This window comes from Crotalus tigris, unplaced genomic scaffold (genome assembly GCF_016545835.1).
Source record: "Crotalus tigris isolate CLP2741 ecotype Arizona unplaced genomic scaffold, ASM1654583v1 scf7180000024375.2447938, whole genome shotgun sequence".
Taxonomy (NCBI): Eukaryota; Metazoa; Chordata; class Lepidosauria; order Squamata; family Viperidae; genus Crotalus; species Crotalus tigris.
Window position 1 is genome coordinate 313,854 of NW_024100545.1, and position 21,669 is coordinate 335,522.

The following is a 21,669-nucleotide window of genomic DNA, read 5'->3' on the forward strand; positions in this document are numbered from 1 at the left end:
ACATAATAATTTGAACCTTGTCACATGTTTTTCAAGTGAGAATTCTGGATTGTTTTATTCTATGTTCTATTTGTCAGTTTTCTTAATTGTGCATGGTATTCTCAAGAGTTTTCTCTAATTGCAAAGTTCAAAAGTGTCAATATTATTTCTATACTGTTTCTTCAAAGTGCAAGGGGTGGGGATGTGTAAACTATTGAATCATAATAGTAGCTATTGAGTCCAGTACATCAGTCTTGACATAATAAGCTGTTGTTGAACTGTGCTGTTTCAGATTGCTTGCTACTGTTTTTATTCATTATTTTCTGGATGCTTCCTCAATTAGTGACTTAATTGTTTTTCTTCAAATAAGAAAGAATTAAATTAAAAGAAGCACTTGTTACCTTAATAGAAGTAAGTAACAGAAGTAATAGAAGTCAGTTTTTTAAAACTTGTTTCCTCATAAACAGTGATTGATTATTTTTCTTTATGACTGCTATTCTCATATAGACCCTGATAATTTATATTAGTGATGCTTTTAAAGCATGTAGCAATTTGTTGATATTTAAAGAAGAGTAACAGATCTGTTTGTCACTTGGTTAAAGAAAAATAATAACCTTGTGTCTTAAGGGCTGTATAAGAGTGAAGGAAGGACAAAAGCTGTCAGGCTTCAAGATTCTGTTACTGTAGGCAATATTAATTATATTGTCTTTCTTATCTTCCTTCTTGTTTCTTGACTTGGCCCATTCTATAGGGCTGGCAAAAGGACAGTGCATTCAATCCAGTTTTTACGGTCTAGCTCTGCTTGGATACCTTTGAAAAACTTCCAGTACTGGATTTCAGCTCTTTGTGTATTAAATAGGGTTTAGTAATCCACATGGTTCTGGGAAGAGAAATAAAGAGTGGTTTGTGATAGCCTTTGCACAGTTTATATATTGCTTTGTTACATAATCTGCCTGACTTTATTGATACCTCATCATTATTGTATGCTGATAACAAAAATAAATAAATTCATAATAGATACCTTCAACTGAATGCCAGCTTGGTTATTAAAATCTAGCACTATATATTACGATGTAGCATTGCTTAGTGTAAACAAACTATCAGTTTGCCAGTGCCCATCTTTTACAGTCAATAATTTAGCTGTTTTGTTAATGGATGAATGGCTGGTTATAACATGGATTTGTTTTTTGTTACTTCTTTCAAGCAAAAAAGATGCATGATTAATCAGTTAGAGCTCACCTCTTATTTCCACATATGTAATGGCTATAACACTTTGTCCAGAGCATTAGAAATGAATCCACTGATAAGGAGGATAGGATCAGTGCTGAATTGTGTTTATCATGGTTGTATGTAAGATCCGAGGATGATAAGCTTATCCAGAATATCACTTAGTGTACATACAGTATAAGATAGATTGGCAGATCTAGATTCTGTTTCTTTTTCAGCTTATTTGTTTTAAATGTTGTAGTTGGTGAATTTGGTGAATGGCAAAAGATCTAGATCAGGGGTGTCAAACTGGTGTCCCGTAGGCCAGATACGTCATACACAGGCCATGTGCACCCTGGCTCCGCAAAGGCAAAAAACATTGCGCTACATCATGTGATGCGATCAAGTTTGACACCTGTGATCTAGATGATTAGTCTGGTACATAAATGTAGTGCTACTAAAATGGGACCATACAGTTATTGGCTATATAAGTCATTATTGGAAGTCTTCATGTTTGCTTTAAAAATAAAAAGTACCACAAAAGGATTGGGAGTATGGTTGGGATCAGACAATAGAACAGGAAATTTTGCTTTCTCTTATTCCAAATAATCTCTAAGAACTACCATTAATGAGAGAGACATACAAATATATAGCCTGAGATATTTTTCTGAATCTGGCAGAGCAGTCCAGGTCCTTCTCACCTTGCAAGTAAGAAACAAATTCAAGACAGAAAATTATGTTACAGAATTATATATATATAAAATATATATAACATAATATATAATTTGGCCATCAACAGTTAAAGAAATGTAACCTAATAATTCTGATATATGAAGTTTACAACAGTTTAGAAACTGTTTAGGAACATAGCTACTATAGAAGTATTTGTATGGTTGTAGCAAGGAAGAGAATTGCTATAAATAAGAATCACAAAGCTTATGATACGTACGAAGAGCTAACTTTCTACTTTTTAACATTTAAAAAGAGCTGTAATTAGAAGTGCAAACTTATTATTATTGGATTCTAATATATTTATATTTTTGGTCTTTGGTGCACTTTGGGGAAGTAAATTGAGGAAGAGGAATACTCAACTTTTTGACAATTTAATGTATCCTAAAAGGCTGATAGAAAATAATAGGTAATAAAAAATAAAATTCTATTTTGTTACTCCTCTCCCCCCAATAATATAGAAAAATTATACAACACTTTAATAATCATGTTTAAATTCACATTGCTAATGTATAAAGCTCTTAAAATTGACCGGAAAGTTACAGAAATCCCTATGCTTTTGTCCTTCAGCATGTAAATGACTTATTATTTCATAATGAAGAAGCAAATACCCAAAAAAATGTGTCCTAGTCTAACCCCTGCACTCCTCATCAAATACTCTCATATAGGAGTATCATCAATACCACTGGCCTGAAGACAAATGGATTAGTCCTACATGAAACATAATCTGGCTATTGAGATAGAATTTACTTATCCACAGTTAGAAACTATATGTCTACTTTCTTTTTAGCTGCATTCGTACATGTTTCTAATGACATGAGAGACTGTATATATTACAGAAGAACTTTTTCATATTATGAAATTGATTTGAATAACCCAAAGATGGCTTCTACTGGTGTATATCAAGAACACTTAACTAGTAAATGATAATTTAGAATAACCAAATAGCAACTCACATGGCTTCTGTTTATTAAGACTTGACTAATTTAAAATATTCAATTTGTATTAATGCTTGGTGAAGGCTAATCAAAAAATGAGAACTGAAAAAAATCAATATAGGTTTTTTTTGTTGATGCAGTATGGAGAAAAGAGGAACTTGAGGGTATCAACAGCACTTTCACTGGAGCTGAACGGAAAGCAGCTCTCTGTGGACTTCTAGAAAAAGAGACCCAGCTGATTGCTTGCATTGGGAGACACAAAATAAATGCAGCAGAAGAGAACCATGAAAAAGCAATCCTGTTCTTTTTGGAAAAGGTCAGTGAGATAATTTCTGTCTTCGTGTAACCAAGAGTTTAAAAACCGAAATTAACATTTGCAAACTAACAACATACTGAAGTAAAGCACAGTAATTAACTTACCAGTTGGTGATATGATTTGTGAGCTTTATGCATGTCTGGCAGTAAAATTGGCTCATTAGATATGGTTATTAAAAGTCTTTATGTATACTCATAAATTTGTGAAAATTTCTTTTCACTTATGTACAGAGAAGCCACCACTTACATCTTAATTTACTTAATTACATCTTCTTATTGAAAATGATGCTAACCATGCCCTCTATAACCTTTAATTAATACTGCATTTTAGGCATGTAGGGTAAATTTATTATAGTAATTTCATTCACATTATCAGAATTTATATTCTACAATATCTTATTTTTGTCACTGTTATAACACCAGACCCCTTTGGCTCTTCTGCAAGAAAATATATTTAACATTTTGTGTAAGGCTTTTCAGGAAAACTCATTATTTCACATGTAGAATAAATTTTCTATTGGGGAGGGAGAAGTATTTAGGGGAAGACTACAACATCAAGTAAATTAAGTATACCCATCATCCTGTTTTCTCTTCAAGTGAAGAAATTGGTAGAGTTGCATCTCAAGAAGAATTTGTTTTTGATTTTACTTCCTTTGTAAATCATATTGCTGCTGGATAGTTTGAAGTTGTAACATGTCAGATACTCAATGGCAATCCTTTTCTTATCTCATTTTTAAGCTTCCAGTGACCTATTCCTTTTCAAATCTCTAGCAAGGATCTTGACAAACATGAGCACTGGGCCTTGTTCAACAAGATGTGGTTCAGTGGTCAGAAGAGTAAGGGTCCTGCATTTAGGCAGGAAAAACCAAATACACAGGTTCAATGGTAGTAACTGGCTCAACGGTAGTAACTGTGAGAAGGATCTAGGTGTCCTGGTGGGCTAACACTTAAATATGAGCCAGTAGTGAGCTCCAGCTCTAGCCCCATGATTCTATTGTTCTAATTATCAGGTATACTTTAAGCCAAAACAAAGTACATTGTAAATTTAAATTGTTGTTTTGCATTGTATTCTATTTGTGTGTGATTTCTGTTTCAAAGACAATTGACTCTACTCACATATATGATTTGAACTAAATACCCAAGTATTTCATTTGTGTAGTAGAGTTCTCTTATAATGATAATCTTATGAACTTAGAGTTCTAACATTAAGATGAATTCTTCATTAGAAGAAACTTCAGACTGAAATTAAAAGTAGGAATGTAAAGATAGTAAATAAATGCACCATTACTTTGGAATAATAGCAAATAATTCTAAGAATAAAGCAATAGATAAGAAAAAGACATAAGAATAAGAAATTATTATTTTAATTAGGGTAAATGTCTTAAATTGCTTATCCACCTGTAGATGTCACTAGCAACCAACACTATACTTGAAATAAACTTAGAAGCTTTGATGCTTCCAAATACACAGCATACAATAATATACAATATCCATAAATATTGTTTTCCCTAATTTTAAAATTGCTTCATTTCTATTCTTCAGTTTCCCTCATAAGAATTCTCTCCTGCTAGAGACTGTTTTTATCCAGAGAAAATGTATAGAAACCTTTATGCTCTAAATCCAGTTCCCTGCTGAAAGAGAAAATTAGATGGAAGAAGCAGTTAGTAGTTAACTCCAGTTTAATAAGCAAAAATCCTACTTTAGTTTAATAAACAAAAATCTCCCTTTCACATCCCACTGCAAGAGACAGCTATCTAATTATAATTTGCTGACAGTTGACTCTCAGAATTGTTTTGAATGACAGCAGAAACTAAGAAATGGTATGTTTGAGGAGAATAAGAGGGTGTGTCTACTAAAATGTGGGCAAGAAGAGAAAAAGGTTCAGTGGAATTACCATAGAGAGATTCTTTTGAAGCAGGAGAGAGAGTAATGTGTTGAGTAGTGTGCCACAGAGTTCCCTTCTGGGTCCAGTCTAATATTATTTTAAAAAGTTATAAATGCTTGAAACAAAAAGTGAAAGGCATGCTCATGACATATGCAGTTGACACAAAACTGGATATTAAAAAAAAGCTACCAGAGAAAGCTGATCTTGTTCTAAATTGTTACAAAGGTTGCACAAGATAATAAGAACTTTCTTGTGACTTGGTAGTTCATTCTGGTTTTACTGATTCTACACATAAGACAGTGGTTTAATCACAAAATATATTTTGAGAATCTTCTGAAGTAGTTCAACTTTCTTTCCCTCTTTGGTTCAAGATGTTAACTGCCTAGGTTGATGTTTCTTATTTTGCTATAAATTACTAAAGTCCTTTTTATTTTTCATTTTGTGATTGATTTATGACACCAAGTGTCATATGTAAAGATATTCATAAAATGAATACATGTTTAAACTCTTTTTGCTGTTTGAAGATGCTTCCTGAATATTTTAGGAGAAATGGAATATTGTTCATTTGAACTTTCTACAAGTTTTTCTTTTGTTTCACAATTTTTACATAATGTTTTTAGATGTAAGTTCATAAGATGAAATTATAATATTGTTCAAAAAGTGTATATACTTTAAGTTCAAGATATATTATTTCCAGCATGCTTCTCATGTGTATGTGTCTTGGTTATCTGAGACAGGAACAGCAAATATATTCTTGTTCATTATATAACCTAAGTTTTAATTCTTAATTAATAATAATAAAGATGATATATCTTGCATGTATTGTATTACCTGTATGTACTGCCAACACTTTGCTTGGAGTCAGACAAATGCATATCAAGTTCACACCTGCATCCTAAAAATGGGCTCTCTGCCCAAAAGCTGTTGTGAAAGAGCAATCAGTAAGATCTTTTATGCAATATGGGTAGTTACTGCATAAGTAGAGCAATTTTGACATTTTAAGATGTTCAAAAAATTTCTTCAGATTTCAACCTATTCTGCATATTGAAAAGTTGGATTAGGAAACATTTCAGAATGCTTGATTGTATGACTTACAGAGTTGAGGTTGGGAGATTCTGGAACATATCAGATTGCACTTATATAAGTCCATCATGGATTTCTTAATATGCAAACCATTATTTTTCAACCTGGTTCAATAAAGCCTGCTACAATTCTTCAAAATATAACTGCCTCAACTTCACTTTACTAATCCCAGATATAGGGATATCAAGCCACCACCTACCCTTGATTTTAGTAGGCTTGGAGGGGACCAGAGGTTCTAGGACAAGGCAAGAATTCTCACCCTTGGAAAACTACCCATCCCCCAGCTACAATATTAATCCTACAAAACTGACTTTATAGCATGTTTTTTGATGCAGGAGAATTTCTGGAGTCCTGTGATATTTGGGAATACAAGATAGACACTGATCCTATGGTGGAGCAAACCAGATTGGGAAACATTCTCTAAAATGCTCTGTGCATACAGAGAAAATTAATGTGTGATCAGTGATTTTAAATCTCTTCAGCTACTCTGGGTGTCATAATACTGGTTTACAGTGTTTCATAATACATATAAAAGATTTGTGTTATCATGCATGCACAAGAAAACAAATTAATAGAACTTTAATTATGCTGGAGCAACAATCTTTTGTTTCTGATTCTGTCAAGTGTTTGCTAGCTTTAACTGAAGGATGTAGAATTTTATTTACTTAGGCAAAAATCTATTGCATCAATTTTCAAAATTGGTTTTGGCTTCAGTTCATCAGTTCCAATTATCTGCACTTCATTTAATTATAGAGCTAAACCCACTAAGAATCTGTCAAATTTTATTTATGAAATTCTATTTTTATTTTTTTAATGCTTATATAATTTGAAAAATAGGAGTTTCTTAATAGTGTACAGATTTCTATTTCCAGTAGCAAACAGTTTCTGTGCATTCAAGCTTCCTAGAGATGTATAGAGCTGTGGAAATAGAATTGTTAAAGTTAAAAAAGAAAAGAAAAAAGAACACAGCACAGTCAGCTTTGTTCCTTGCTTTCCCCAAGTACATACTTTAGAGCAAGAAGGGCCCAAGAGTTGAGAAGATAGTTAGAAGAGAGCTCCATGGTACTAATATGCCCTGGCTGATGCTTATTAAACAGGACAAGACAGGTTAGAGAGAATATTGCCATAAGCCAGGACTAGAAATCTCCTAATATCCACCCACCCATGTTCATTCCATCTCTTGCATTTACATAGGAATTAAGGAGCAACCCTAGGCTGAGGATTTAGTCATACTGAAAAGGAGCTTTTAAAAGATAGGAGTATTGCCATGGTTGCTTTTCTTTAAAAAAAAAAAAATTAAATCAGGAGGGAATTTTTTTCCACAGTTTTATTGTGGTTCTTCTATCTCCAGTTCTGTCAAAGAAAATTAATATGCATATGTCTCTCCTCCACTATGTAGAATCCATAGTGTGGGTGGACCACAGATCTAAAGTGTAGGAGCTTAGAACTCAAGTGCAAGGGTCAAATGATGTTAAGGCTCTTCAACTTACTAATTATGCAGAAGCATTCATGAAGGAGATCAAAAAAGTCAATATGATAGCCATAATTACGCAATCAAAGCCTGGGCCCTGTATTATGTGTAACCACAAACTAGTCCTTTGTCAGTTCCTTGTTTGAAACAGGTTTACTGCAATCCAGTTACCTGTTTTCCTTCTGGTTATTTGACTCAGTGCTATAAATGTTATTTACCAATGCTATTTTTTATTTTTATTTTAATTATTAATTACAAATACTTTATTCTCAAGCATTTATTCTCAAGGAATATCTATAGTAATCTGAAAAACCTTTAAGTTTATTAAATCCAAATTATTAAATCTAAAACTATTAAATCCAAAGTTTAAAATTATCTTGCTTCATCAAACCATCCAAGCTCCAGAAATTGGGCAGTGGTTATTATGCTAAGTTGTATCTAATTTTTGTGCACAGCTGTTCATCTCCTGTTATGAAAATTGGTTTACACGAAAGAAGATCATGCCACTGAGGGTCTAACAGGTGCTAAACAGTCAGATTAAAAAAATACTATTTTATTTTCCCAGTCTTCCCCACTTCCCCTATCTGACTGCAAACCTAAAGATCTGTTTATTTACATTATTTTGATTATTTGTTGCCCATCCATCTTTTTTAAAAAAGCATGATTGCCACAAAATCAGTAAAAACCTTAATGCTGGAATATGGAATCTGTATAGATTGATTATATCAAAAAAGTGTTTATGGCTTCCATATTTCAAGAATTTGGACAAACTTGATACATTTTGGAAAATGTTTTATTCATCTCTATCATCAGATTAGCATCATTAAACTGTTATTATATGATAATACTGGTTCTAGCTGCATTCTGTTAAACCCATTAAGTCTTTCATATTTTTTGTATTGTCCTTTGAATTTTTTATGTTCATTAGGAAACTACAATTTTACAATAAATCACTGGATTTCACAATTTATCTAAGGATTTATAAAAAAAGCTTTTAGTAATTGCTGATTTCTTAGAATAATGATTATTTTTTAATTAACTAAAATGAAATGTTAAATATGTAGAAGCAACCTCCATTAAACTTCTAGCACTGTACTTTATTCATGTACTGCTCCTTGTTCTATAATCATTGGTTCAAATTGTTTCTCCAGTGTGCAGAACCAAAAAGATGGAAAGCATTCGATGGCAGAACCACAGAAATGGATACACAATTCACACTGCGGGCCAGGGAATTACTTGGAATCTATCGCAGCATTAGTATGAAAGATCTTCCCCAAGATGAACGGCTAGATGTGTTGTTAGCCCTGAAACATACAGTGAAGGTATGTTTCTCCAAGGCTTTAAAAACACACACACACTGATATCACATATCAATAGTATGTAGTGATTTACATGTCAGACTAAGACCAAGGAGATTGAGGTTCAACCATCTCATCAGCTTTGGAAGCTTGTTTTGTGTATCAAGCAAGTCATTCTCCCTTAGTCAAACCTACCACATAGAGCTGTTGTTGCAGAGAAAATTGTGAAATGTTGCCTTGAGCCCTTATAAGTAAATATTTGATGTTCTCCATTTGTATATATTTGAGGGCTTTATTCCTTACTCTTGTGGAGGTTACACCTCTATTTTGCTAACTGCAATGGTTCCTAGTAAGCTCTCAGATGCAGTTCTAGATGTTGATTACCACCTTCATGGCCCAGGACTTCAGTATTTGCAAAGATCATCTGTCTAACTGTTTCTGGCCGTCCCACACATTACAATAGAGTGGACACATTCCTGGCTCCTTGTCTGAAACATGCTATCTGACAGGACATAGGAAGGATGCCTTTTCAGTTGTGATCCCTGCCCTCTGAAATGATCTCTTCCCTACGATTCGCCTGTCTCCAGTCTGGTTGGCCTTCAGGAAGGCTTTGAAGACGTGGATGCTTTCTCAGCATTGGAGCCAGAATATTCTGGGATGCTGAGTATATTGTGGTTATACCTCAAGTGTACAATTTTGTTTTCTTTATTGATTTTTTGTTATTGACACTTGAAATGCTATGATTTATTTATAGCTGTATGCCACAGGAATCACATTATTGCAATTTGGATAGCCATATTAATCCTTAAACAAAATAAATATGTGTATGTTTAATTGGTAGCTTCCATTCTACTCTTAGAATGAATGAATGAATGAATGAATGAATGAAGCCAGATTAAAAGATAACAAATAACTCAATTAACCACTACTGAAAAATTGAAAGGGCCTGAGGGGATGAATAGGTCCTGTGTGATCAACAGTGTGCACTCTTCATTGCTTTTGAACGCTGATGAAAAAGTGAGATCTATGATCCTAAGCACACTGACTTACTATGAAGATATTTAAATATACAGAATACTGTATATTAGAACAACTGGGAAGCAAGTGTTGGATTTCTATCCTAAAGCCAAACTAGAAGATGTGCCTTCTGAGAAAAATTGCTTGGGTGAGGGTTTCTGCAGATAAACCTTTGGTGTGTCTCTAATCTGGCTTGGGTTCCCTCCATCGCTATTTTCACTGAATAAAAAACTCCAAAAATACTTCATTCATTTCAGGGAAGATGTTTTAAATGTAGCTTACTATAAAAACTATTTTTCTGGTTAATTAAGTGCTTAAAAATCACAACTAATGGCTGAGAAACGCACTGTATTCACATTTCTAAAAGCAAAGGGTTTCTGAAATGTTGAGCAGTATCTCAAATTTTGACTCTTTGTTGACCCTTTCTCAGAAGATGCTTTCAAAGCCATTCTCTGAATATTTTAAATGCTCTGCCGCCTGTAAACTATTATAATTGGCAACTGATATTAAGAATTACAGTCGGACTTCCGGTGGATTTTGCGCGCGCGATGGCGGCTACTTTGTAGCCGTCTCTCCTGGGTAAGTGTAAGAACCGCTATGAACAGCAGACATCAGCTGTTCAGCGGTTCAAAATCCCCCTCCCGGGCAAAGGGGGGGGTAGAGAGTGTCTGAATAGTGGTAGAGCCTCTTTTGCACCCCCCAAGTTTTTTTTGGGGGGGGTGAAAGGAGTGCTCCCACGGAGTTCAGACTTGTCTCCGCTTCCCAGCTGTTTTTGTCCTCAGGGACAAAACGAGCCGCTGCAAACACCTCCGTGCTTAAAGAGAACTGGTGAGTTTTTTTTTTTTATAAACGGACAGAGCTGAGTAGAGGATTTAGTTTTTGCTTTCTTTGATTTATTTGGATTTTAAGTTTTAAGACTTGCTTCTATTTTTATTCTCTCTTTTTATTTTTTTTTCTTTGTTGAAAGGGAAAGTAAAATGGCGATCGGCAAATCTCTCGGTGTTTTTTTTTTCTGAAGTTAGAATGCTGACCGGCAGGCTTTTTGGTGTTTCTCTTTCTTTCCTTTCCCTTTCCCTTTTTATTTTCTTATGATTGGAATGGTTGTTTTTGGTATCTCTAAGTATTTTTTTTGGAACGGACTTTTTCTATTTAATTATTATTATTTTTTTCTCCCTTCTTTTTATTGTAATGACCCTTTTTTGAAGGACTTTTTTCTGTTTAATTTTTTGCAATTTTTAAGAAGGAGTAAAGCTTTTTTTTAATTCTTTTTCTCTTCCTTTTTTTTTCTTTTTCCCTTTTTTCTTTTTATTATAATGACCTTCTTTGGAGGGAGTTATGATTTTTGAAGGACTTTTTATAATTTTTTAAGAAGGGCTAAAGGTTTTTCTTTAAGATGGCTCCAAAGCGTCCAGGGATTTCTACAGCTTCTAAATCAACAGTTTCACCCTCTTCTGGGGGTCAGCTAATAACTATGAAGGATTTGCAAAACATGATGGGAGATGTTATAATTCAAATTAGGGCAGAAATGAAAAAGATTTTAGAGGAAAATAATAAGATCTTGAGACAAGATTTTGTTTTGGCTTTAGAAGGAGTTGCTTCTGTTCTTGAAAAGGTGAACTCCCATGTGGAAGAGGTAGCTGAAAAAGTGGACATAATGGAGGGGAAAATTGAAAGTATGGAAAAAGAAATGGAAAATGAGATTCTTATGCTTCAATATGGACAAATGGAATATGCCTTAAGAATCAGAGGCCTGGAAGAGTCTTTGCAAGGAGATTTGAAAGAGATGGTTGCAAAGGACTTTGCATTGATTTTGAATAAAGAAAAAGAGGGAATACTTAGTGAAATTGAAAAATTATTTAGGGTTAACTCTGTGGTGGCAGCACAGAAGAATCTGCCAAGAGATGTGGTAATTTACTTTGGTAAAAGATCTTTACGCAATGAAATTGTGCAAGCCTATTATAAGAAGAGATTTCAAATTGCTTCACAAGATGTCATAATTTTTAAGGAGATCCCATCTAAAATTTTAAGAAGAAGAAAGGAGTTTGCTTTTCTAGCAAATGAACTTAAAAAGAGAAAAATTCTATTTAGATGGGATGTTCCGACTGGAATGGTGGTGAACTACCTGGGGACATGTCATAGACTTAATACTGTTTCTCAAGCAAAAGATTTTTATACTTCGGTCCTGGGGGTATGTGCATCGCCATCTATTAGGTCTCAACAAGTCCAGATCGAGGAGCAGAAGACAACTTGTGTAGCACATAATTCCAAAGAAAAGCAGCAACAGAAGAAGGTTAAGGAAGTTTCATATTCAGTGGTCTCTGAATCTCTGGGAGATGTTGGACCTACAAAGTCTTTGGAGCAATCTTCAAGGGTGGAATTGCTGCCTGAAATGGAAATTGGGAAATCTCAGTTTGAGGGGCATCAACAAGAGAGGAACGGGCAGAGGATAACTTGTATAACTTACAATTGTAAAGATCAACACAAGGAGGAATTTAAGGAATCCTTACCTGTATTGGCTTCGGAAGTTAGACCTACAAAGTCTTTGGAGCAATCTTCAGAAATGGAAATTGGGAAAACATATAAATGTAAAGAGAAAGACCAACAGAAGAAGGAGGTTGAGGAAGTTTCACAGGTACTGATTCCTGAGCTTGGGGGTCAACCAGGACTTACAAACTCTTTGGAGCGATCTTCAAGGGCAGAATTCCACGCATTCTTTTCGATGCTTGCGGGCAAGAGAGACTGATATGGATTGTGCTTATAGTAGATGCAACTGGCTATTAGACAGAAGATTATGGATATTGAATGAAAATTTTAGATAAGAAGTTTGTGTTTATAGTGGATGTAACTGGTTATTGGACAGAAAATTATGGACATTGAATGAGAACTTTAGACAAGAAGTTTACTATTGAGATTGTGGGAGAAGTAAAACTTATATCGTTTTTGGAAAATGTCTTATGTAATGTCTAAACATGTGTTTTGGGATAATAATATATTTCAGCTTTAAGTTTTAAACCTTTAATGATAATATTGTTTAAACTTGTGTTTTGAAGGGATTACAATTTGTTTATTTCAGTGAGGGGATTGTAATAAATTTGTGTTTCGAAGGGAGTATAACTTGTTTAAGTTTCAAGTAATGCTTAAATTTGGTTTTTAAATATTATTATTAATATTTCTAAGAGAAAATAATTTGTTTAATTAAATGTCTAGATTTGTTTAGGAAAGAAAGTAATGTTTAAATCTGTGTTTTTGGAGGAAGTCTATATAGAATGATGATTGTATTTAGACTTGTTTAGGATTTAAAAGTGTTTCAAGTTTTTAAATATTATTATTAATATTTTTAAGAGAAAATAATTTGTTTAGATTTGTTTAGGATTTTTAAGTTTTTTTTTTTTGGATAGGTGAGAAGATTATGAAGATTGAAGGAAATATGTATTTATTTTAAGTTTTCTAAGAGTATTTAGTTTTAATGGTATAACAAAGGTTTATATGTTTATTTTTTTGTATTAGGATAAAGAAAGAGGGAGAAATTAGATTTTATATTATAGGCATAGATATTCAAAGAAAGTAATGTTTAAATTTGCGTTTTTGGAGGGAGTTTATATAGAATGATGATTGTATTTAAATTTGTTTAGGTTTTAAAAGTGTTTTAAGTTTTTTTCTTAATTAAGCCTGTACTTAGCTCTGGGAAGTTCAGGGGAGGGTTTGGGAGGTTGGGGAGGAGGGGGGTGAGGTAGGGTTGGGGGGGGTATGGGAAGGGGATTTGTTTTTGTAAAAATTTAAAAATTTTCAATAAAAAAAAAAAGAAAAGAAAAAGAAAAAAAAGATTAAAAAAAAATAATAAAAAAGAAAAAAAAAAAGAAAAAGGAAGAATTACAGTCAGTATAAGTAACCGTGTACCTATGGTTTGCTAAACACTTTATTTTTTCAGGAACACGAATGTAAACTCACGCAAGAAATAGTGGAATTAATTGATAGAGAAGCAGACCTCATGATGCGGGCAGTGAAGGAATGTAATTTACAAGGACTTCGACAAAGAATCTGTACATTATTTCTTCAGTATATTAAAACACCTCTTTTTAATCCAGAGGTTGCACGACTTCTCAAGGTATTTTCCACCTCTGTTACATATATATGTAGTGCAATGTGAAGCTAAATGAAATTCCTTTTCTGTTTAAATAGTCCATTGGCTGTCCAAAAGATGGATAACTCTCACCTATATTCCTTTAATTTGCTCTAAGTTGAGCCACCTTGAAAACTATCCTAAAACTTCAGCTGGTCCACAGCATAGTGGCTCATAGAGTTTTTGGCTATTCTTGATACTTCCCATGTTACAGTTACATGGATGTTTCAGGGATTGCATTGGTTACCAGTGTTTGAGTGCAATTCAAGGTAGTGGTTACTAACTTTAAAACCCTATATGGCTTGGGGCTTGGGGATCTAAGAAATCACCTTTTCCAGATACATAATGCCTATCTGGCCTGGGTAGCCAGAAAGCAGATATTCATGGTATCTCTCTTACTAGGAGATGTGACTAGAAGGGATCTCAGGATTCTCTGTAGGGGCTCTCCTCTTACGAAGCAGCTTACCTTTCCAAGATAAGGATGGCCCTGCATTTATGGTCTTCCAAAAATGGCGAAGACCTAGTATTTCTAAAGCCTTTGGGAAAATATTGTAGACCCAATGATGCCAGATGCAATGTAATTGCATTATTATATTGTTGTAGATTTTCTAATATATAGTGCAGTATTATTGTATGTTATTATATAGCAATAGCACTTAGACTTATATACTGCTTCATAGTGTTTTACAGCGTTCTCTAAGCAGTTTACAGAGTCAACATACTGCCTCCAACAATCTGGGTCCTCATTTTACTAATCTCAAAAGGATGGAAGTCTGAGTCAACCTTGAGCTGGTCAGAATTGAACTCCTGGCAGTCGGCAGAGTTAGCCTGCAATACTGCATTCTAACCACTATGTCACCATGCTTATATTATTATATTATATTATATTATATTATATTATATTATATTATATTATATTATATTATATTATATTATATTATATTATAATATATTATAATATATTATATTATATTATATTATAATATTATTATATTATATTTATTATTACATTACATTATCACATCATATTATCACATCATATTATAAATTGCCTAGAATATGATGCTAGTTAAATAAGTATCTCAAATTTTACATTATTATTATTGTTGTAGAGTACAGTTGATTAATTACGAAATACATACACAAAACAGAAAGAATAGATGAGGCTATTCTGTATGAAAAAAATGACATGAAAGCCAGATATATTTGTGACAGCCAGGTGGAGTATACTGTCTGCCACCTAACAGACTGGAAAGAAAAATATTTGAATACAGTAAAATGAACTGCTAATATAACATGGCATTTGCCTCATATGTGTGATTGAAGAAAATGGACTTGCCAATAGATATGCATAGCAAAGTTAAAGAATTAGAATTTTGCTGAACCACAGCTTTCAGAATCCCCCACCTGCACAGACAATAACAAGAGAGCTGTAAATCAGTAACAGCTGCTGGACCACAACTTTCTCATCTCTGCTATAAAATTGTGAACAGTGAAATCAAAGTCCGAACACCCCCCCCCCCAATTTTTTTAAGTTCTCTCCCTGATGTGATCTTGGGATTATAATATTGCAGTGCCTTGTAAGAGGGCTAATGCGAGTAAAGATTCATCTTAACCCCATCATAGTTATTAAACACGCTTAACAGGTCAATTTAGTAATTTACTTACATTTGTGTAAGTAAATAACATACACAAATTTCACAATAAAATAATAGCATCATAAGCAATTATAGATCAGCTATTGAAAAGGTAGAATTAAAAAAAAATACTTGAGAAAACAGGAAGCTTGGAAATTCATAATAGGAGCCCATCTAATTTTTGGACTGAATTTGATCTTGATGATGATTGCCTTTATATAAAATGTCAGTCCTTTGAGGTAGATCAGATTAGAAAACCAATGCAAGTCAGTACTACTTTTACTATAACAACAACAGCAACAACAACAACAATAATAATAAAGTTGGAAGGGACCTTGGAGGTCATCTAGTCCAACCTCCTGCTCAGGTAGGAAACCCTATACCATTTCGGACAAATGGCTGTCCAGTCTCTTCTTAAAAACTTCCAGTGTTGGAGCATTCACCTCTTCTGGAGGCAGGTTGTTCCACTGGTTAATTGTTCTAATTGTCAAGAAGTTTCTCCTTAGTTCTAGGTTGCTTGTCTCCTTGATTAGTTTCCATCCGTTTCTTCTTGTCCTGCCTTCAGGCGCTTTGGAGAATAGCTTGACTCCCTCTTCTTTGTGGCAGCCCCTGAGATATTGGAACACTACTATCATGTCCCCTCTCACCCTTTTCTTCATTAAACTAGACATATCCAATTCCAGCAACCGTTCCTTATATGTTTTAGCCTCCAGTCTCCCAATCATCTTTGTTGCTCTTCTCTGTACTCTTTCTAGAGTCTCAACATCTTTTTTACATTGTGGTGACCAAAACTGGATGCAGTATTCTAAGTGTGGCCTTACCAAGGCATTGTAAAGTGGTATTAATACTTCACATGATCTTGTTTCTATCTCTCTGTTAATGCAGCCTAGCACTGTGTTGGCTTTTTTGGCAGCTGCAGCACACTGCTGGCTCATGTTTAAGTAATTGTCCACCAGCACTTCAAGATCCCTCTCACAGTTACTACTATTGAGCAAGGTACCCCCTATACTAAACCTGTATATTTATTTTTTCTTGTCTAAATGTAGAACCTTACTTTTTTCACGATTAAATTTCATTTTGTTAGATAGTGCCCAGTGTTCAAGTCTGTCCAGATCCTCCTGTATCTTAAGCCTGTCTTCTGGAGTGTTGGCTATTCCTGCCAGCTTGGTGTCGTCTGCAAATTTGATGAGTTCCCCATCTATCCTCTTATCCAAATCGTTGATGAAGATGTTGAAGAGCACTGGGCCCAGAACAGAGCCCTGGGACACCCCACTACACACTTCCCTCCATGTAGATGCAGTTCCATTGAGGACCACATGCTGAGTACGGCAAGTCAGCCAGCTACGAATCCATCTGGTGGTGATGCTGTCTAACCCACATTTTTCTATCTTATCAAGTAGTAGGTTGTGATCTACTTTATCAAATGCCTTACTGAAGTCCAAGTAAATTATATCCACAGCATTCCTCTGGTCCACTAATTTTGTCACTTGGTCAAAGAATGCAATAAGATTTTTCTGGCATGATCTGTTTTTGACAAAACCATGTAGGCTTTTAGTAATGACTTTGTTTGCCTCTAGGTGTTCACTGATTCATGTTTGATTATCTTTTCCAGAATCTTCCCAGGTATTGAGGCCAGGCTGATAGGTCTGTAGTTTCCTGGATCTATGTTTTCCCTTTTTTGTAGATGGGAATTACATCAGCTCTTTTCTAGTCCTCCGGTGCTCCAGGATCTTTGAAAAATATAGTTCAGTGGTTCTGAGATCACATCTGCCAGTTCCTTGAGAACCTTGGGGTGTAATCCATCTGATCCTAGTGATTTGATCTTGTCTAGGCTGGACAGATGCTCACTTACCATTTTCTTTCCTATCTTAACATGTTTCTAATCTGTTTTTTATGGTATTGTTTTTGATAGGTTGGACTGTTTTTTCCCTTTATGTAAAGACAGATGCAAAAAACGAGTTAAATAGTTCTGCTTTCTCCCTGTTGCTTGTCACCTTCTTGCCACTTTCCCTCACTAATGGGCCAATCATTTCTTTCACTTTTTTCTTTTTTTTTACAACTTTTTTTGTTGTTATTTTTGACTTTGGTCGCAAGCCTTAGTTCATTTTGAGCCTTAGTTTTCCTCACTTCATCTTTGCAGGCTTGGGCTATTTGCTGATATTCTGCCTTAGTTATGTGCCCCTCTTTCCACTTTTTATACTTGTCCTTTTTATCTTTCAATTTATCAGAACTAGAGTTCTTTATGCAGCCATGCTGCTTTCTTTTGAGAACTGCTATTTTTCTTCTTTGTTGGTATTGTGCTAGACTGGGCTTTTATTATCTCACTTTTCAAAATTTCCCAAGCTTCTTGAGTTGTTTTCTCCTTGAGGATTTTCATCCATGGAATTCTTCCCAAGCTCTCTCTGAGTTTATTGAAATTAGCTCTCTTAAAGTCCAAGACTCTAGTTTGAATGTGTTCTATTGCTTGTGCTTCCAGAATGTTGAATTCCATTATTGCATGATCACTTCCCTCCAAGGTTCCTGTGGCTTCAACACTTTCTATCATTTCATCTTTGTTAACGAGGATTAGATCCAATATGGCTAATCCTCAAGTTCCCTTCTCTACTTTTTGGGAGACAAAATTATCTGCTAGGTTTGTCAGGAATCTGTTTGATCTTCCACTTGGTGCAGAGTTTGTCTCCCAGTTGATGGCAGGGTAATTAAAGCCCTCCATTACTATTGTGATGTGCTTCCTACATACTAAGGTTAGCTGACATACTTAGTTAGCTGACTAGCAAAAAGTTCATCTATTTCCTCTGTTTGATTGGGTGGCCTATAGTATACACTTATGGCAATGTCATTTCCCTCCCCCTTTTATATTGACCCAAATGTATTCAAGACAGTTTTCATCATTGTTGGCTCTATTTCTGTAGAGATGTAGTTATTTCTTATATAGAGAGCAACTCCACCTCCTCTTTTATTTGGTCTGTTTCTTTTAAATAATTTAAATTCCTCTAGCTGTGTGTTCCATTTGTGGGTTTCATCCCACCATGTTTCCGTAATGGCAACAATATCATATCTGCCCTCATTTACTTCAATTTCTAGTTCACCCTATTTACTGTGCATTGGTGTATAGACATTTGAGTCCTTTATGACTGACCCTGTGTTTATTTTCTACATAACCTGTGTGGTGCCTGAGTTCCCCTATTTTCTTACCACCTGTTTGGTTAGTGCATTTTGTGTGGCACTCGCTATTAAAAGCTTGATTTTGCTTGACAGCAAGGTTGATATTCTTGTCCACACACACATCTATGTTACATGCATTGATAACCCTATAATTTTTAGATTGCTAGGGACAGGGATGTTTGTTTCAATTAACTCACTGTCCCCATTGTTTAAATATTCCTCCAGAAAATCTGTGAATTTATTGCCAAGTAACTCAGTCTCTTTCTTGGATGGATGCAAGACTGATGTGTAATACCTGATTCGCACTTCTCCCTGTCAAAAATAAGTTCTTCATCTCGGACCACGATCCCCTGCTTATTTGAGTTATCATCACAACTACTTTGACCTGTCTCCTTAATGTCCCTATTAAGGTCAGCAAGGGCACTGTATCTGTTAGCAGGGACACAGCGAAATGCTGTAGTAGCAAAATCTTAGCAAATCTGAATGCGCTTCCCCCCTCCCTCTCTGTGCCTTTGTGTAAATTGGGGGGGGGGCTTGTCTAAGAGGTTTACTCACATTACATTTTGGCTCAGGCTTAGGGTTCTTTTACCAGACTTTTGCCTTGGGAATGGCTCTTTCTCCTATCTTTAAGGCCATTCCTTCTGCCTTCTACACAGATCACTCCATCCATCCTGTAATGAAGTGAATTTTGAAATAATGTTATTGAAATAATATGTTTATTTTTATAGTTTTATTTGCACTATGACAAACAGGTAGATTCTTCAGGAAACATTGTAAATATGACACCCAGAGCCCTTGCACACATGACATTTATGCTCATCTGGCCTGAACACTATATCATTTTGTTTCCAGAGTGCTATCTCCAGGTATTGAAATTTATCTCCTCCTTATTCAGGTGCAGCATAGGTCAAATTGCAAAACTTCCAATCTGAAGTGATCCTGGAGGCAAGCCATTTTCTATTCAGATTCTACACATGCCTCATCTCCTTCTCTTGAGACTTGCTAGTAAATTTACCTCATCTCTGCCTGAACTTGTTAGTAGGTTTCAGTGGCAACCTTAATTGTTCAGTCAGTTTCTTCTCAATATCAGAACACTCTTATGTAAACAGCATACACTGAAATCTTCTCTTATTTTCTCCATCTTCAAGTAGGACATTACCTTCCACCTTAGCCTCCTAAGAGCTGTACCCTGAAACTTGTAAACATGATGAGGAAAACCTTGAATAGCTATGCTGTCATCCAATCATTGCAGTATTAGTGAAATTTATATACAAGAAATATATTATACCATACTCAGCTTGTGTGAAATAGCCAGTTATGGTTTGTACACACTACAAAGCATGGGGACAGGGAGGGGGCTAATAATTTATATTTTCTTATAATGTGAAAGTGAATAAAATACTCTTTTCTATGAGCATTTCCTTCTGCCCTTACTATGAGAATTTCCTTCATCTGGAAGTAGGGCACAGACTCACTTTGGGAATTTTGCATTTCTATTGCTGTCTGAAGGGAGTACTGGTTGATTTGAGGCATTCTTGTCCATTCCAAAGTCAACAGCAGTGAAGACAATTGTACTACCATTGTTTGTATCTTCAAAATGCCTTGGAGGACTGGTAGTGAAAATAGTTGCTGCCATTGGAAAATACAGTAGAGGAAAATTGAATAGGGCATTTTAACTACACAGGTATCTCCCTCCGTCATGGTTTTCAAGATAATTAATTTTTTGTTGATTTTTGTCCCCAGCATACTATATTAGCACAGGTACATATCTCTAGGCAGTTTGAATAGAATAGAATAGAATAGAATAGAATAGAATAGAATAGAATAGAATAGAATAGAATAGAATAGAATAGAATAGAATAGAATAGAATAGAATAGAATAGAATAGAATTCTTTTATTGGCCAAGTGTGATTGGACACACAAGGAATTTGGCTTTGGTGCATAAGCTCTCAGTGTACATACAAACAACAAAGTGATAGGTCATAGATCATAAATCATAGTTACAATCATTAATCATAAGATACAACCATCAAGTGATAAATCATAAGATTCCAATAGGAGAAGATAGTAGGAAAGATAAGAAAATGAGAAAGATGAGAAGATGAGAAGGATAATACCAATATAGCCTATTACTTGGGTAAATATATTTAGACCTAAGACAGTGCTGTGGGAATTAGGTGTTCAGCAGAGTGATGGTGCAGAGGGAAAAATGTCACTGCCATTGTTACATTTTGATTTTATTTATGAATTGCCTATGAATGTTGTCATAGAAGTACAGGTAGTCCTTGACTTATGATCACAATTGGGACCAGAATTTCTATTACTAAGCAAGGAGGTTGTTAAGTGAGTTTTGCCCAATTTTATGATCTTTTTCCATGGTTGTTAAGTGAATCACTCAAGTTGTTAAATGAATCATGCGATTGTTAAGCGAATCTGGCTTCCCCCATTGACTTTGCTTATTGTAGGCTAGCTGGGAAGGTCGCATATGGCAATCACATGACATCAGATGCTGCAATCATTGTAAATACATGTCAGTGTCCATGTTTTGATCATGTGACCATCAGAATGCTCTGACAATTGTAAGTGTGAAGATCAGTTGTAACTCATTTTTTTCAGGACCATTGTAACTTTGATCAGCTGCTAAATGAATGGTTGTAAGTCTAGGACTATCTGTAAAATCTGAAGTAGCAAGTAGATGGGGAATCAGTATGGCAATTAGACTATTTGATATGCAAAGAGATAAACTATTGAAATATTTTCAGTACCTGTATAACAAAGTTATTATGGCTTGTATTGATAATTACATTCCTCTCAAAGTGTTTTAT

General features: G+C 34.7%; 1 protein-coding gene across 9 annotated transcripts in view; it reads left to right on the top strand.

Moving 5' to 3' along the window:
• The window catches only part of IQUB (IQ motif and ubiquitin domain containing), a 42,475-nt gene that overhangs the window by 13,101 nt on the left and 7,705 nt on the right, over positions 1-21,669 (top strand). For all 9 annotated transcript variants that reach the window (XM_039328276.1, XM_039328275.1, XM_039328284.1 and 6 more), the window contains 3 exons: positions 2,993-3,168; positions 8,758-8,928; positions 13,850-14,026. In XM_039328276.1, coding sequence (XP_039184210.1) covers positions 2,993-3,168; positions 8,758-8,928; positions 13,850-14,026 — 524 coding nt within the window. The remainder of the gene's footprint in view (positions 1-2,992; positions 3,169-8,757; positions 8,929-13,849; positions 14,027-21,669) is intronic.